General features: G+C 46.9%; 1 protein-coding gene across 1 annotated transcript in view; it reads right to left on the minus strand.

The window, feature by feature from the left end:
* Nucleotides 1-2414: 2414 nt before the first annotated feature.
* The window catches only part of VSNL1 (visinin like 1), an 85543-nt gene continuing 69337 nt past the window's right edge, over nucleotides 2415-18620 (minus strand). The window contains exons 3-4 of the mRNA XM_033125466.1: nucleotides 4910-5125; nucleotides 2415-3431 (exon numbers count right to left, since the gene is read on the minus strand). Of these exons, the coding sequence (XP_032981357.1) occupies nucleotides 3234-3431; nucleotides 4910-5125 (414 nt within the window). The 3' untranslated portion in view covers nucleotides 2415-3233. The remainder of the gene's footprint in view (nucleotides 3432-4909; nucleotides 5126-18620) is intronic.

Consider the following 18620-nt stretch of genomic DNA (forward strand, 5'->3'; position numbering starts at 1 on the left):
CTGGCGGCTGGGTTGGAGACACAGGAAGCAGGAGCCACACTATCCGCAACCCACCGTCCGCTTCTCTGCCAACCAACCTCACATGCTAACTGCAATCCGCCGTGCTAACTGCAATCCGCTCTTGCTAGCTCAGCCACCATCTTCTTGCTAGGCCCCCATTTTCTGCTAGTGTCACCACAGCAGTTATATTAGTGGCCAATGGCTCACAGCTGACGACCAACTAGCCACAGCTGATGGCCATCCAGTCACAGTTGATGGCCATTTACTACCTGAGCCAGCACCTTTCCACGTGAGGCCGAGAGCCTGGAAACTGCATTCCTGGCTCTGTCCCCACAGGCCCTCAAGCCAGAATCTCCCCGTGAACCCGTCTCAAGTTGCTGACCCACAGAGGCCTTGGGAAATAACAAAATGATGATTTTTGTTTTAAGCCACTGAGTTTGGGAGGTGAGTTCTTGTGAAGCAAAAGTAACGGAACCATTCCCATTACCCCTAACAACCATTATCATGTGATACTCCCCTTTCTTTTACGTGACTTTGGTGTTCTTTTGGGAGAATGTATTTTTCATGTATATATATTACACTGTGCAATAGATTCTATTGTTTCTTTTTTATCCCCATTCAGCATTAAAAGAAAAAAAATTAGCGTCGTCCATGTTGCTGTGTGTACATCAGTCTGTTGCTTCTAGCTGACGTGTAGAAAGCCACAGGATGCATTCCCATTTCACTTACAATTCCTCTAGACATGAGCCCTAGAACTCTAATTCCCACACCACAACACAGCTGTCCCAGACACGCTGGGACACATCCCCTCTTGGCCCTCTGTGAGAGTGTCCTGGGGCAGTGTACCCAGGCGGGGGATGCCGGGCCCGAGGGCAGTCTTCTTACCCTGCGCCAGGACTGCTGGGCTGCTGTGTGGTGGCTGCACCGTCTACACCACCAGAGCCCTGAGGCCTGGAACAAGCCAGTAACAAGATGTCCCCTTGCTGGCCCGATTTCTCCATTTTGTTTATAAAAAGAACCCATCAGTCTGCAGGGAGCTTTGTTTTCCGTAAGAGTTCCGAATATCCACGTGATTCACTTCAGATCTCACTTCAGATGTCACCTACCCACCCTATCACACGTCGTCACTTCTGCCTCCCATCGCTTTCCATCCCTCTTAGCTGGCTGTGCATTTCTTCATTGATCATACAATTGGAGTGTGTGTGTGTGTGTGTGTGTGTGTGTGTGTGTGTGTGTGTGGTTCCTGTCTCTTCCCCTCGGTAAGAATTAAGAATGGTGTCGGCTGCATAGTAGGTGGTCAGTGACGATTTGCTCTGAATTCATTGCCCAGAGTGACTCCAACCGAGTGCTGTCATAAGGAGCCTCCCCAGCACCTCGTCCACCCCTTCCTCCCTTAGTCGGGCGAAAGTGTCGGAGGTACTGAACCCCCCATCTCTCCCTGCCCCCACTTTGGACTCACCTAGCACCGGGGTTAAGGGAACTGGGACATTGAATTATTAGTGCTTGGAACTGTTCTCTGGGGGCAGGAGCTTGGTTGTGTCAGTGTTTCAGGCCCCGTCGGTATCCTGTGTGTGTGCTGTGGTTTCTTGTTGAATGGATGAATGGGATCATTAGGCCCTGGTCTCTGGTCTTATTTAATGATCGTAAGACAGACAAAGGAACAGTATGGAGGGGGGGAAGCGCCCATTAAAAATGAATTCTGTCGCACCTTACTGTCTGATACTATACGAGCTACATGTGGCAAATTAAATGTAATTAAAGGGAAATGAGAAAGTCAGTTCCTCAGTCACACCAGCCATCCTTGAAGTGCCCATCAGCCACATGTAGTTGGTGCAGATACACACGTGTCATCATCACAAAGTTCTAGACGGCAGGCACTGCAGGAAGAAACAGCTTCTGAGGCACGTTCTGAAAATACAAAACCTGCCTTCAGAATTCTTGATGGACTCTCTTCTGCCTTTCCTCCTCAAGGTTGGAAGGGTCAGAGTTTGGCTCCATCGTTAAATATAACAACTAGCATCCTTTTGATTTGGAAAGACAGACGTGTTCCTTCCACCGGGCTTTTGGGGGAGACGTCTCAGCCTGCTGAACGTGACCTCAGAGCTGTGTACAACTAATGTGCTACCACCCCACAGTCACACGGAGATAAAAGTCATGTTCATATAATGAGCATTGTTTGAGAGAAACGTTTTTATGTTCCATATAAACTCGACATGCCGTGTGAATTGCCCCTCATTTGAGGACCAGGATGAAGAGTCGGAAAGTTGCTTTTTTCCCTTTCATGGTCATTAATTCTTCGAATTCCAAAGTTGCGTGTGTGTAAGGGTAGGTTTAGTAAGTTGTTAGCTGACCCTTGATAATGATGACCGTCTATTTCAAATTTAAAATTATGAAATAAGGATTGAGGGGAAAACTCAAATGTTATAAATTTATTTGGGATATCATATTGCCACCTCTTTGTAAGCCTTTGAAAATTCAAGCAGAAATCAATACATTTCCATCTTTTTTTTTTTACTTTCAATAAATAATATCTTTGTGTATATGTCTATATAGATAGATAAACTTAATGAGTCATTTAGCAGGAATTTTAAGTTTTATACTGCATTAATTCCAAAACACCTCGTTCCAGATTGATAGGATGCAAATGAGGTAAGAAGTAAGGCAAACCTAAAAGGCATGCAAGTGTAGTACATTTATATTCACCGGTAATACAAGCTCTTGTGTGGGGGCCACACAGAGGAGCCAAGGACCCCTGTGCGTGTGTGTGTCCAGGACTACTTTACAGGAGAATGGTGACACAGCTTATAATTAAGTTACATTACCGTGGGGGTGGGGGTGGGGGGGGTCTCAGTGCTACTAACATCATGTAATCAAGGAGACAAGAGCATTAGCAAAACATGAACAAGAAACCATATAACTCTTTGTAGCACATTTCTGGACAGGCTTTGGAGAAGGAGGGTTTCTTTATGAAATGATATTACACATATCACGTTGTGGCAGGTTGTTGGTTTGTTTTATAATATATGCTTTTTAAAATTCATTAGCAAATGACATTCTCATGCACACAAGTGTTTCAAACACAAGAAGCAAGTCCATTTATAGGAAGTCCAAGCAATATGTGTGTGTGTGAGAAAGAGAGAGAGAGAGAGAGAGAAAGAGAGAGAGAGAGAGAGATAGCTGCAGACTGAATGGAACATTGAGATTTCTGTGCAGTCCATCGTGTTGACCTTAGCTCATTTCTGAATGTCGCACTGCAGAAGTAATACAATGGAAGGGTCGCTCTTGGCAGCTTCTTTGAATTCATCCAGTGTAATCTGGTCGTCTTTGTTCTTATCCATCTTGCTGAAAATCTTGTCTACTCGCTGCTCAGGCGTGAGGCCATCCTCATTCATTTTCATCATGATCACAGTACCCACCATTTTGTAGATAGCCTTAGGGAAACAAGAAGCAGACCATGAAGTTCTCCTATGATAATGACAAAGAATCTACTTCAAAGGACTCCTTGAATGGTTTACATAAGAGTGATGGCAATCAGCTATGTGTGAGTCTCGTGATCAATTGCATAGAGAAGAATTTTGGATGATTCCCAGGTTTCTGGCTGGAGAAAATAAGCAGAAATTAGCTAGCTCCGTGGTGAGATCAAGAATCATGGATTAGAAACAGGGCCAGAGAGGACAATGATGGGTTCAGTTTTAAACACATTGAGTTTGAGATATAGATGATAGTCTAGTCAACAATACTAGGAGGATTTAGGAAAAGATGAAATGCAGTCCCAATTGATAAGGAACTTACAATCTGTTAGGACAGTCAAGCAAGATGGGCCAGAAAATTTAGCCCTGAAAGAAGTTAGTGTACGGAGGGAGAGCTGTGGATTAAGGACTCTGTCCTTAAGTTAAAGAGTAGAGTAGGAAGATTCCAATTGTTCCATTAATTGTACACAATTAGTTCTCAGTGTGGAAATTTCCTAGGTAGAAACAATTTTTTTCTTAGGAAAGTGCCTTAAAAGAATAAATGCCCATCTACATAAAGACTTGCAGACATAAAGACTCATGGCAACATGGTTAATAATAACCAAAAAGTGGAAACAACACACATACTCATCAACTGGTAAACAGATTAACAAAATATGACATATCTAAACAATCGACTTACTATTTAGCAATAAAAAGGAATGAAATAAATCCTGCAACAGAGATAAAAAAGGATGCCAGACAAAAAAGGCCATGTACTTATATTGTTTGATTCCACTTACATGACATATCGATACAAAAAGACAAACCCATGGAGACAAGGTAGACCAGTTGTTCCCGGAGTCCAGGGGTGGGAACAAACAGGTGAGCAAGAGGGATCTTCCCCAGGGGAATGAAAATGTTCTACAATTGGATTATGGTGATAGTTGCATATTTTGCTAAGTTTACTACCAAGCATTTAATTGTACAGTTAAACCCAATAAAGTGTTTTAAAATGCTAATTAGAGGATCCATGCAGCATCTTATGCCCACAGGGCGAAAGCTGGTTGGAGGAAGAGAGCGACATTCGGCAGAGCAGCGCTAAGGCAGGAGCAGGAGAACCTGAGTCCTGATCCTGCCCTTGGCGCCCGCGAGGTTTATGTTTGTGGAAGATCTCACGGTGTGTGAGTGTCCGGTTAGAATGCTGTCAGTAGACAGTCAGGGCCCGGGAGCTTGGATCTGTGACTTTCCCCAGCCCAGCGCTGGAGCAGGGAGCAGGGAGCAGGGACGGGAGGATTCAAGGCGTGGTGTGCCACTAGCAGAGCTCCTGGCAGGGAGGAAAGGAAGCCGCCCTAGGCCTATGCCCAAGGATCTGGGGCGTAGACCCGGGGGTCTGGCTTCCACGGCCCACGCGCAGGTCCGGCCCACGCCCGGGAGGCCCCGGGCGGCCCAGCACTGACCTCGATGATCTCCAGCATCTCCACGCGGGTGATCTTGCCGTCGCCGTCCAGGTCGTACATGTTGAAGGCCCAGTTCAGCTTCTGCTCGAAGCTGCCCCTGGAGGTGATGGACAGGGCGCAGATGAACTCCCGGAAGTCGATGGTGCCGTCCCCGTTCTTGTCAAAGGTGCGGAAGGCGTGCTGGGCAAACTTGGAGGCGTCTCCGTACGGGAAGAACTGCAAAGCAGAACACACACATCGGGCGTCGGAGGGAAAGAATCAGAGGCCCGGGTCAAGGCCAAGGTCCTAGCCAGGACAGATAGACCGAAAGGCCACAGCACCACTCCTGCTGATGGCACCGTGGATGGTCCCCCAAGCCGCCGTGGAGGGCGTGCGACAGGCTCGCCTGCGGACCGAGAGCAGGCACGGGGGCGGGGGGGCGCCTCTGCGTGTCCTCACTTACAGGCACCTGCTGTTTCCTGTGGGCAAAGCTCGTGACACACGGCTTTCGGGTTGGCAGGGCCTGGATGCCTCATTAGTGGCGTCTCTGGTCACTGCCCCACAAGGAGGAGGACTGGCGCAGGTAGCAGACTTCTCTCCCCAAACAGGGCGGTGCTCCAGGAACTTCCACATTCCTCTCAGTGTGGAAATGTAGGCTCACCGCCCCGTGGGACCAGCGGGATCTCGCCCAGCCCTGGTTTCTCCTGCCACCGGCCTCCTGTCCCCAGCCCTCTGTCATCTCTGGGTGAGGTTCCAGTGTCTGACTTCTTTTTACAAGGACTTGTCTTTTGTAGAACAGACATTTAAAACCCATTAAAAATAGAATATGACTGGGCTTATTTTCGAGAGAGATAAAGTGTTTGTCTTTTTTCCCCTCAGAATCAACTGTTGGCAAGGGTTTCTTGGGAGACAGAGGATGGACATAGGCAGAGAAGGAAGCTCAGACCCTTGAGAAGTAAGGCCACGGAGAAGGAGGCGGTGACCTTGGACCCTGAACATGAGTCTACGCCGATCACACACAGGGAGTTCTGATACCTGACCCTCTGTGTGCCCCAGCAAAGCTAAAGGACATTTTCCAGGTGGAGAGTAGAAAACAAGCAAATAAATCTCAACTCCCTCCCCGCCAAAAAAACCCCTAAAAACCCAAACTATGTGCTATTTAAAGTAGAGACAGGACCTCTGTGTTTCTGGATGAATAAATCTAGCAAATACAAAATTGAGAGCAGATTCCTGAGGATGTCACTGGCATCCCCGTCTCTTCGTAAGATTTGCCACTTGCTGGTGGGACAGGCTGGCCCTGGAGCTGTCTGTCTCCCTTTGGGAAACCTCAGTTCCTCTTTCTCGCTGTACATCGTGAGCTGGGACCTGCTGAGTCCTGCAGAGAGAGCGGGCCCTCCTGTCATGCCTCTTACACCTAGAAGTACCGTGGAGGGTAGAAAATTTCCCTCCAGAACTTAAATGTGCATTTCCATGTAAGGACCCCACGCATGAGGCCCAGCAAAGGGACAAGCATTGCCGGGGTGGGGGAGGCGGAGGTGGCCTAGGCTAGGATTTCGGTAGCATCCACATCCAGACACCAAGATCTGTTCCAGCTACTATTGCTGTGTAATAAACCACCCTAAAACTCAGTGGCTCTTAACAACAACAATCCTTTTATTAATCTCAGAAAAGAAAAATTTAGCAACCACTTTGTTTTCATCGAACAACTTATCTTTCTATGGCTATGAGAGATAACTTTCTCCTTTGTTTCCTCATTCCCTAAACACATCATTATTTCTGCAATCCTCCTCCATTTTTCATTATTCATCAAAATCCACCCAGGTCTTTATCTGGCCAGGCCCCGTCTTAGGTGCTGGGAATACAGAGATCAAGTCCTCACTGTGTCCATGCTGTGGGACCTCGCAGTTCATGGAGGAACCCAATGTGACATTTACAATGGTCCTGTTATCTGCGAAGAGCTAGAGCAGACAAGCAGCTGTCTTGCTAAAGCTCTAGACTGAGTGGGTGGTTTCAAGGAGGGGTGTTATGGAGGTAAAAGTCTTCCTTCCTCTTTCACCTGCTGGGCGTGTTCACTCAGGGGCCTGGGCACCTGAGGATAGGCTGCCAGGTGCTGAGTTTTGAACCAAGCAATTTTGAACTTGAAAATGTCTAAATAGGTAATTTTGATCCTCATGTGCTCTGAACTTTTTTTTTTTACTCACAGCAGTTCTGACACCAAACATGTGGGTTTGTTTCTTTTTTTTTTCTCTCACAACAACCAATTCTGGGACTCTCTGGACACCAACTGGGTGTCCTACAATGCAATTCAATTCTGATACTAACCGCCCAGAGTTAGTGCAGACCCCACAGACGGAGGGCTCGGTCCCACAAGACTGCCCCACTTTGGACGCCAGCCACAAGTCCCAAGTTGCCACCAGTACCTCTGATAGACCTGCTATAAAGTTGGGGGTTCCCTCAAATCCCTCATTTGAAAATTTGCTAGACTGACTCCCAGAATTCAGCAAGGCACTTTATTTACTATTACCAGTTTGTCACAACTCAGCAACACCCCAACGGGAAGAGGCACAGAACAAGGTGTGGGGGGAGGGTGCATGGCCCTTCCACGTGCTGTCTGGGCGTGACACGTTTCTCGTACCTCAATGTGGTCACCAATCTGGAAGCTCCTGAACCCTGTACTTTAAGGGATTTTGTGGAGGTTTCATTACACAGGCACTTTATTAAATCAGTGGCCATTGGTGTTGGAACTCAATCTCCAGCCCCTGAAGTTGGGGTGGGGCTGAAAGTTTCCCACTCTTGAATCACACTTTGGTGTGTCCGGTGACCAGTCCCCATCCTGAAGCTATCTACCGGCCTCCAGTCACCAGTCATCTCATTAACATACAAAAGACACTGTTATCACTCCAGTGAGTCCAAGAATCTCAGAAGCTTTTGCATCAGGAACCTGGGACCAAGACCAAATATGTACTTCTTATTGTATCACAGTGCTCTGTGCCTTGTGCACCAGCGGTCTTCATCTCTTAGGTGGGTGCTGTGTGCTGACGTGCTCATTGGGTAAGAGGTCTCGCGTGGAGTTGGCACCTGTGCAATAGCTTAAGATCAGAGCACGGTGAGCCCCTTCGCCCATCTCAAGTCTTAGGTCTGTTCTTCCGCCAGTCTTTCCATCTGCACGGTCAGGAGACCACTGGCTATCATTTTTCTCCATCCGTGAAGGTTTCTGACACTGGAATGCTTTGCCTATCTTATTTCTCACAGCACACTTTTAAACGTAAGGGATTATCTGACAGCTTTATCTAAAAATAGCTGGGCACCTTAGATCTGTATATTAAAAATTAATTTAGGTCTGGAAATGCTTGAGAAAAAAATCGATTGTAAATTTTGAGCTATAAAAGTTACGAGTGCCTTGCAGAACGTCTGTTTGCTGACTTTTATAGCCAACATGCTCCTGTTGGAAGGACTGTGTGCCCAAGTGCCCTCAAATTTTTGGAGGGGCTGTTACCTTTAGAAAATTCATCCTATCATGTTCTGAGTGCTCTTGAGTTTCTCCAGTCAGGGCAATGCTCCTTCTTTTGATGAAATGATTCAGCTCTGGCTGGATCATCATAGAAAAATGAAGCCACACTCTTCAGTCCCTAGGAGGAAATTGGGGGCCTGAACTCGTATTTGCTTCTCTGGGAGGAAAACAGTGCCTGAGAAGTACAAGTATTTTTTTGCATATTCTGTCTTGAACTGTGTTTATTTTTTAAATTCAATGTATTTTGCTTCAACACTATATTAAAATTATTAAAATGTTTACTGTATTAAAATTATTAAAATTATTAAAATGCTGTATTAAAATGTTGATGTGGAAATAATTTTTGGTGGCATTAATAATCTACAAATCTTTTACTATAATAGATAAAAAAGAACTTTGAGATTGAAAATGTATATATATATATATATATAAAATTCTGTATATATTTCACTTATGTCTTAGTAGCTCAGGCTTCTAATACAAACCGTCACAGACTGGATAACTTATCAACAACAGGAGTTTATTTCTCAAAGTTCTGGAGGCTGAAGTCCAAGATCAGGGTCTCCCATGGTCAGGTTCCAGTAAGGGTCCTCGTCTAGGTTACACATGGCTGACTTCTCACTTTGTCCTCATAAGGTGGGCGGGGCAAGGAGACTCTGGGGAGGGTCTCTCTTATAAGGCACTACTCCCATTCTGAGGGCTCCACCCTTATGACCTAAGCACCTTGAAAAGGCCCCAATTCCTAATACCATCACCTTGGGCATTAGGTTTCAAGGTAAGAATTTGGGGGGGGACACTAACATTCAGTCCACAGCAACTTGTTTGAAAGAACATAATTTTAGTTATGAAAAATTTTGGAAACGGTATTAGGTGATCTAATGTAGCTAGTCTTCAATAAATTTCCAGTCTCTTTTTTATGCCTACATATGTAACATACACTCTTAGCTTTTTAAAAATGTTAAATCGAGTTCATCCTGGATTTCCTGGCATCGCTGATGACGAGAGGGGGTCAGGGTTTCTCCACCAACCGTGCCCTCCCTCGTCTCCTTCAGGGATCCCCCTCCGTAAGGCCGAGCGGTCAAGACTTCCTCTGCTCCTCTCCACATCCCACCACCCCCTGGACTTCCCGCTTGGAGCATCTCGTGTAGCTTATCCCCCTCTCTCCCCGCTGCCTCGGCCGGAGCCCCGTCTCGCCTGGCTTGTGGCCCCGGTCTCCTAAGTCCCTCTTGTCTCTGCTCAACTCCAGGTCCAACACCCACCGCCCACAGCATGGCTTCCTGCGTGTCGCTCAGATTGTGTCATTCTGTTCACAAACTCCTTCACTTGCCCTCAGGCTCAGCCCTCCAGAGGCTCCCGGCGGCATAGGTTGAATTCTCAACTTGTCACCCTGCAGGATGTGGCCCTCTGTGATCACCCCAACCTGCACGCACGTTCCTCACGGCTTTAGGCCCCCCTATCTCGACTGTGTTCCTCGGTGTCACCAAACATGCCCCTTGCTTTCATGTTTCATATGCCTCCCCTGGCTCTCCCCGTCTCATCTTGGCCAATGCAGAGATCCCACCTTTTCTTTAGGTCCAGCTCAAATGTTCCCTCTGCTGGGTTTGTGCTTCACTAGTTCTAGATGAATCTCTCCAAACCCTCTGTCTCAGACTATAATAAGCTCTATTCTTGTCTCTGTCCCTCCTGGCCTGTGTGACAGTTTGCTCATCTCTGCACCCTGCTAACCCCAGCTCTTGACTTGGGGTCCCCCAAGGAGAAGCTCCATAAATTGCTGGGGAGGCACTGTGGTCTCATAGGTCTTTGAGTCACTTCTCTGAGCAGCTCACCTTCATCTGTGAAATGTGAATCCTGCATTAAGCAAATGCTTTCATGTTCCATGAGGGAAGAGAAGGGTTTTCACCGCAGCTGGATGGTATTGAAAAGTATTAAAATGTTATTCATTAAAATGTCAACTCTCCCACTCCCAGAATTCCCTATCCCACTTCACTGCTTTATTTTCCTCAAAAGCTGGTGTCGTGCGGTGCGGCCTGCGGAGTCTCAGCTCCCGCTCCCCACACAAGAACGCAGATATGGTGAGGCCAAAAAGGAACACCCACGGAGCCATGGGTAGGGGAGTCACACCACTATAGTCTCGCTGGCGGCTGGGTTGGAGACACAGGAACCAGGAGCAACACAATTCTCAACCCTCACTGTGCCGCTTGCAGGCTCAGCCACCATCATCTTGCTAGCCCCCATTTGCTGCTAGCGTAGCCACGGCAGTTATACTAGTGGCCAATGGCTCACTGGTTACAGCTGATGGCCAACTAGCCACAGCTGATGGCCATCCAATCACAATTGATGGCCATTTACTACCTGAGCCAGCACCTTTCCACGTGAGGCCGAGAGCCTGGAAACTGCACTCCTGGCTTTGTCCCCAGAGCTGGCCACCATAAAACGTACTATAATTATTTATTTGTTGTCTTTCTTCCGTCATAGGAAATGTAAACTCCGTGAGGGCAGAGAGCCTTGGCAGCTTTGATATTTGGTTCCCTGCCCAGTTGCTGAGTAGCAGGTGCACAACAATTACTTGGTGAATGAAGGAGAGAATGCATTTCTTTCTGCCTCTCTCTTTCCTAATAACTGTACTGCATAGTTGCAATAGATCACACCACATTCGGTGTCTCCCGGAATCCACAGACAACCTAAGGGGATGGTTTGGTTTCTTGTAAGCTTTTCCTTGGTGACAGAGAAGCAGGTTTCCAGGACAGAGGTTGAGCACCATCTGCCATTCCTATTTATTTAGGGGATTAGTTATTCAATACCTATTATTGAACGTAAATTCCCAGAGAGCAAAGCCTATTTGCTCACCATTGTATCTACAACCCATAGCACGGGATCTGCACACAGTAGGTGCTCACTATGATCCTGCTGAATGACCACATGGAAGGAGCATCTGAGGTGCCAACTTGAGGGTGACCAGGTGATCAAAGGCTGCCACCGAAAACAACCACCACTTGTTGAACATTTATCATATTCTAGCCAGCTCTGTCCAATAGAACATCTTGTGATGATGGAAATATTCTACAACCCACCCTGTTCAAAATGATAGCCACTAGCCATCTATGTCAACCATTGTGTTAGGTGCTGGGAATAAAAATAAAAACAAGCAACAGAGCATTAGGGACAGTGGAGGATGCAACCCTTGAAATGGTACAGGTGTGACAGAAGAACTGAATGTTTTAATATTATTTAGCTTACACATCAGTTTCAATAACCACCTGTGGCTCGTGGTTTCTGTATTGACCGGTGTGGTCTATGCTATGTCACGGGCGCTCACCATACCTCTTTCAAGAGGCTACCTGAGCTCCATTTCATGGACATGGCAACCTGGACTCAGAAAGGTCCTGCAAACTCTTAATTCTCTTCCCACTGTGTCTGTGGGGACAGAGTCAGGAGTGCAGTTTCCAGGCTCTCGGCCTCATGTGGAAAGGTGCTGGCTCAGGTAGTAAATGGCCATCAACTGTGATCGGATGGCCATCAGCTGTGGTTAGTTGGCCGTCAGCTGTAACCAGTGAGCCATTGGGCACTAATATAACTGCCGTGGCTATGCTAGCAGCAAATGGGGGCTAGCAAGAAGATGGTGGCTGAGCTCGCAAGAGCGGATTGCAGTTAGCACGGCGGATTGCAGCTAGAAAGTGAGGTTGGTTGGCAAAGAGAAGTGGACGGCAGATTGCGGATAGTGTGTCTCCAACCCAGCCGCCAGCGAGAATATAGTGGTATGACTCCCCTATCTGTGGCTCCGTGGGTGTTCTTTTTGGCCTCACCATATCCTGCGTTCTTATGTGGGGAGCAGGACCAGAGACCCCACATGACACCCTGAATGACAGTGTCAGTCTGCGGCAATGTCATGCAGAGAAGCAGTGAGAACTGTTCCTGGCCTGCTGAGAGAATAAGAACATACAAAATGCAAGAAGGTAGAAAGTTAGGGAAAGAGTTTAATGTGCCCCATTTGTTGGAAAACTCGTGAGTATCACTCCGCACTGGAGTGGGCTCGGTTCTACAACTTGTAATGTGTGTTGTTTCATTTAGTCCTTAGAACACAACCTACTGCTGTTAACTCCGTGTTGTGGACGAGGAAACAAGCTTCAAAGGTCGAGGCGTTTGGGGAGGTTCCTGTCTATCCGTGGCAGAGGCAGGAGGTGAATGCGGATAGGTCTGATCATTTCTGCTATATCTTGCTGTTTCTCTTAATCCAATATTAGTTGAGGAAATAAACCTAAACCCACATTTGATGAACCAAACGAATTTGTTGCATTATGTAATTCTTAGCTTCCATGGCCTCTAACGCTTGAAATCCTCAGCGTGGGTATTTATCGCCACCTTCTGGCAGCCTGTGTGTACTACAAGGAAATTAAAACGCCCCCCGCAAGGGACATTTTTATGAGTCATTAATGCAGCAAATATATATTGAGCAGCTACTGTGTGTCAAGCACTGTGTTAGGTGCTGAATAAAATAGAAAAAGACAGAGAGCATTAAGGATAGTGGGGTTAATCAATATTAACCAACTACATGAATAAGTATAACATTACACTATGATAAATCGCAAGTGTGTAGAGCTGCAAACAAGAGTCATGGGGATGATACGAGTATAAAACTTAAAAAAAAATTAGTGTACGGTCCCCTCCCACTCTAACATGCAGGCTGCTGACAATTCATAATTTAGGAATGGTCTCGGAGTCAGAAACGTTCTGGGCTTACACAAGTCTAGACTTCTCTGGACTGTGCTCCACGCCCTTGTTTCAAACCAACCAACATGCAGGAAAAAAAAACACCAAGAAAATGCTTGAAGTCTTTGTCTCTCCTCAGGCAAACAGGCAAACAATAGGAGATTTTCAATGAATTACTCAACTCCCACAGAAGACACTCCCCTACAGATAGTGGGCCAAATCCTGTATTTTTTTCTTTTCCATAATTCATCCAGTTGTATTAAAAGGTTTGTTGCCCCTAAGGGGTGCTGAATATGTGTCCTATCCCTTCCTCGCCCCCACCCCCACCCCCAGGCTCCACTCAGGAAGGCACAGAAGGCTGTTTGGTGGCTGCCTTCAGAAATGGCCTCAAAACACTGCTCTTCATCCCCTCATGCAATCTGTCCTCTGCACCACCTTGCTGCCTGCATATCTTATCCTTCCAGAAACTACACTAAGTTCAAAGAAAATACTGCAATGTTTCCCTTTAGAAGCTCTCCCTCTCCCAGTGTCACTGGTGCCTGCCTCACTCTGATGGAGGATGGAGGTCCCCTGAAAGAGCCTGGCCTGACCTTTGGATGGAGGGAGGTTTGCACAAGTCAGGCCTTGGCCCACTGTGACGGCGGATGTGCTGTGTCAGAAGTGGGTGGCAGCAAGGCACTGCAGAGGACGGTCTCTCCAGGGCTCTGCCCATGGCCCCGCAGCTGGCTGAGGCTGGGCAGCCCTCAGACCGCAGAACAGATTTCTGCCCATCAGTCTGCCTGAAACAGAGCTCATGATGGGGTCAAAGAACAGAAGAGCATTTTTGGACAACCCCGCTGCTCCGTCTTGGAGAGGGCTGCCATCCAATCCCTCACAGAATAGTCCCTCTTAAAACATCCCTGCTCAGGACAATTCTGTTTCCTTTGTTCTCAAATGTCAGAAGCCTATACTGTCTGGCTTATGAACCCACACACACAATCCCCTTCCCAGTGGTGGAGTCTTCTTTATTGCACCCCTGAACTATGGCTCTGTGCCTCCGCGGTCATCTGCCCTCACCTCTGCTGGAATTCACCAGGGCACTAGCCTCCTGTGGATGACCTGGCTGAGTGTCCACGTCCTCGGGCCCTGCTATGCAGGCTGTCATTACCGTTTTGGGGGTGCCTATCAGGAGCAAGGACCTTGGCAGGATCACAGGCTACTTCAGCTCGTTCTTCAACAAGTTTAGCACTTGAGGGCCATTATTCTGGATTAAAGACCTGGCATACCACTAGGGGGGTGGGACAGGCTGGCTTGGAACGCAGCTCTGTGTGGAATGCTGCCTCTCTCCTGTGCCTGGCGAGTCTAGCCAGCCTTTGACGCTGAGCTTCACTCCACCACCTCCACAGGAGGCTCCAGGGGGCTTCGCCTCAGCCCATCTTTGTGCTTCTCCCTCCCCACACAGCGCTGCTTTCTCCCTAGTGGACTCTAAGCTAAAGGGAGGCAGTGTATGGCATGGCTTTGTCCCCCACTGTAGTCCCTGGTGCCGACTGCAGGGCCAGGCTCACGGACTGTGCTCAGTGATTTCCTGTCCATCAACAGGTGACTCAGCACTGCAGGTCTTTTTCAAGCCCGAGGAAACTGTGGCACTCCCACCCAATGACCACCAACCGAGCTGAAATGTGCTCTGACGGTTATCTTAACTCACTATGCTAAAGAAGGCTCACCATTTGGCCTGAAAACTTGTCATTTCCATCACTGCTTTCGCTGGTGATTCATGAGGATATGAATCACCCCCAGAGCAGTATGTGCACTTGGTCACGTGACTGGGAAGAGGAGAGAGGCATCTCCCCTTAATTAGCAGTGGTGAGTCCAAAAACTGTTTCCTGCCAAAGTGTTCATTCAACAGATACTCACAGAAGTCTAGCTGGTGCCAGGCTCTATGCTGAGCTCTGTGTGGGCAGGAGGGAGGGTGAGGAGAGGTAACGGAGAATCAGGGTCAAGTATAGGACCTGGCCCCTGCTTCAAGCAGAGTTAACCAACAGGAGGTAGATGCAGCTGGAAGAGGGAGCTGCCTTCCACGTGTGGGCTCTCTGGGAGGAGCCTAGAGACACACCTGCCCAACTCCCCCAAGATGGATCCCCCAGTTGCTGAGGGCACTTCTCAGAGCTGCCCCTTCACTTGTCCTCTGGGTGACAATATCTGTTTTTTACAGCCATGGTTTCCTCAGGACTCCAGTCTTTATTACAAGGCAACCACGATTACCTCATGGTTCTTATATAACCACATCTATTTGAAAAGAAAACAAGCTCTGAACTAAATTTCCAGAGAAGGAGCTTTTGCCTGTTGGGAGTGGGGGAGCAATTTTCATTTATGTCCTTAACCAGGTCCCTCTGTGTGTATATTGTCCCCTGCTCCGTTGCCCCGAGAAGGTCATGAACTCCCAGAGAAGTTCTGGTAGGTTTCTATGGAAAACTCCATACAAGCAATAGAAATCCAGACTCCTCACTAACTTTCAGCTCTGAGACTTGGTCCTTTCCCTGCAGGGCTGCAGGAGTGCGGTGTCTTTGAAAGAAAGCAGAAGCCCCCCAAGGCTAGCGAGAGGCCGAGGTGGGTTGTGAACACTCACTTTATAGTTTACCACGAGAAACGCCCAAACCGTCTCTACTGTAAGGGAAACACTATGCTTTGCTCTTTGTTGTCTCCTCACCACTCTTGGATTAGGATCTGGTATACTGAAGGTGCTTCATAAATGCTTAGGATGGATAAAGGAAGCAACTTGTTGCAGAGGAAAGGATGCTGGGTTGAATGACAGGGTGTGTCTGGGTGGGACTAAAGTCAAGCCATTTTGCCACTTAAGACATCCATTTCTCTGCATATAAAATGAGGGGATGAATCAGGTAAGGGTCAAAATTCCCTTTAGTTATGTTTTATTTTTCTGATTCTGGAAGTAAAATCCAATTAATTAATTAATTAATAGAAAACAATGAATGTGGCAAAGGGATGGTACTTTCCTGATTTGGGATTTGTCATTAACCAAAGCATCTACTGTCTCCTGTGCTGGTATGTCCTAATTACAGGATAAATTTTGAAGGAAGGGTGACTACATTTCTGTATCTACCATGTTTCCCCAAAAATAAACTAGCCAGACAATCAGCTCTAATGCATCTTTTGGAGCAAAACATAAGACTCGGTCTTGTTTTACTATAAGACCAGGTATAATATAATATAGTATAATACAGTGCAATGCAATATAATATAATATAATATAATATAATATAATGTAATATAATATAATACCGGGTCTTATATTAATTTTTGCTCCAAAAGACGCATTGGAGCTGACGGTCCGGCTAGGTCTTATTTTCGGGGAAACACTGTATGCATCTTTATCTCTATCTTTATGTAATACCTCTATCTCTACCCTTATTGGAAGTGACACAGACCCTGAAGGATACTCAGTGGTTATTCTGACTTTAAAATCAAATGAATTCTCTCTCTACGTCTGTCCAATACCCAATTCACATTACAAATTGGATCAATGACATTTTGATTTGGGACAGAGGGCTTCCTCCAGTACTTCTCTTGCTGATAAATCTTGAGCCACCAACATAAATCAGCCCACTGTTAGCACTTACTACACAGGAGGAGGTCAACTGTAGTAAACTACCTTCTGAAAATTGTCGTGAGTTTCCATTTAAAGCCAATCTACTGGATTAGAAAGAAGATTGTTTTATCAATTGACAAAGGAACTAGAGAAGAGGTGAGGCTCTTTGAAGGTGCTTGGTGGAAGGCTGGTTGCTGTGGGGAAAACTGGAAAGAGACTCTTGATCTGTTATTCTCTTCTCTTCAATTATTTCAACTGCACTGGGCAGAACAGCAGATTTTGCCACTGACTCTGAAACTGGTTGTTTATTGCATCTCTCCAGCTCCTTCTAGAATGAAGTGGTCTATTCCAGATCCATTCCCATTTCGCCCTGTACTCAACTTGTTTCACAGCATCATCGTGACAAGAGAAGAACGTGCAGCCTGGCTGCATCTCAGTTAGAATCTACTGCGATGCCTCAAGCCACCTTGTCTGTCAGCCCTGGAGAGGGACAGCACAGCTGGTGACAGTGGGAGCATGATAGTCTGAGCTAGGGAACTTCCATCTGCAGAAGCTGAATGTGTTTGTAAGAAGTGACATATCCAGGGCCACTGACTCGGAAGACGTGCCCTTCCATTTCCTGGAAAGGAGGAATCTTCCAACCAACTCTAAAATGATCCCCCCACATGTATTACTGACATATCAATAACTTCCACCCAAATCACTCCAGGGACATGGAGTCCGATCTTTGTCACCAGAGGTGTAGGAAAAGTTCTGGCTGCAGACCAAGAGATGAACAAAGGAAACAGGTCACGTAGAGAAGTAATGGTGGTGTACCACGGAGGGGGTGAGCTTTGAGGTCACATGCGTCTGGACTGAATATCAGTTCTGCGGTTGACTAACTATGGGACCTTGGGCAAAGGGTTCTTAATCTTTTTCAAAGCCTTATTTTATTTGTATAAAAAAATGGGTGGGGGGAGAACTGGCTGCTGGGCTGGGAATCTTTGGAATTTAAAGGGGAGGACAGAGGAATTGAGTCAGGATTCCTGACTGGGATTGGGTATCAGTTCTTCGGGTAGAGCGTAGCTGTGCAACTAGGGGCGGTGGGCTTTCCTTCTCTGGATGGACCTGGTAACAGTGCTGTGAGGATTAAGATGATGTACGTAATGACTCCCGCATAGTGCTTAGCTCATAGTAAGTGCTCAGCGAATGAAAGATGCTATGTTATTATTGTTATTATTTTGTGTTTCAGCAAGGCTGTATTCTCTATGTGCCAGGAATATAAAAACTGAGGGACTCTAAGAAGTACAAATAAAGGAAATGATTTCATTTCATTTTTTTAATGGAAAAATATATATCAAGTGATCAATAAATAATCACCTACTATGTGCACCCACTGTGTGCCAGGTGCTGGGCTAGGTGCTGAGAGAGAGGATGAAAAGCACAAACTGGCCCAGGATTTCAGTCTGGTTAGGGAGGCAGACACAGAGGTACCCAAAATTAATTAGCAACACAAAGCAGCCAAGGATGGGTATACTGGTGCCACCTGGTAGGATGTGTACCCTGCATCCAGGTGTGTATATATATACCTTGCTTTTACCACCTTCAAGCATATAAAGAACCCAGGTCAACCAGAGTCCAACTTTACTCAAAACCAGTAATCCTGCTGAGGCAAGGAATTTTGCAACGTGATTGCAACTGACGGGTTAGGGAGCCTCCCTCGCCGCTGCTCCAGGGCAGCAGAGGTAGTAGATCCTCTTCTCCTCCCCCAACCAGCACTTAGCGGAAGAAGAGAAATTCCAGACTGGACCTTCAAAGCAAATCCCTGTGGAAAATTCCCAGCTCCCTCTCTGCTAGAGCTTGCTGGGCGCCAGAGGTCTGATTCCAGAAGGGAGTGCAGCCTACCACAACCCAGAGTCCAGGACCTGCTGGGGGGAAGGATGAGGGTTTAT

The sequence above is a fragment of the Rhinolophus ferrumequinum genome, chromosome 13 (genome assembly GCF_004115265.2).
Source record: "Rhinolophus ferrumequinum isolate MPI-CBG mRhiFer1 chromosome 13, mRhiFer1_v1.p, whole genome shotgun sequence".
NCBI classification, from domain to species: Eukaryota; Metazoa; Chordata; class Mammalia; order Chiroptera; family Rhinolophidae; genus Rhinolophus; species Rhinolophus ferrumequinum.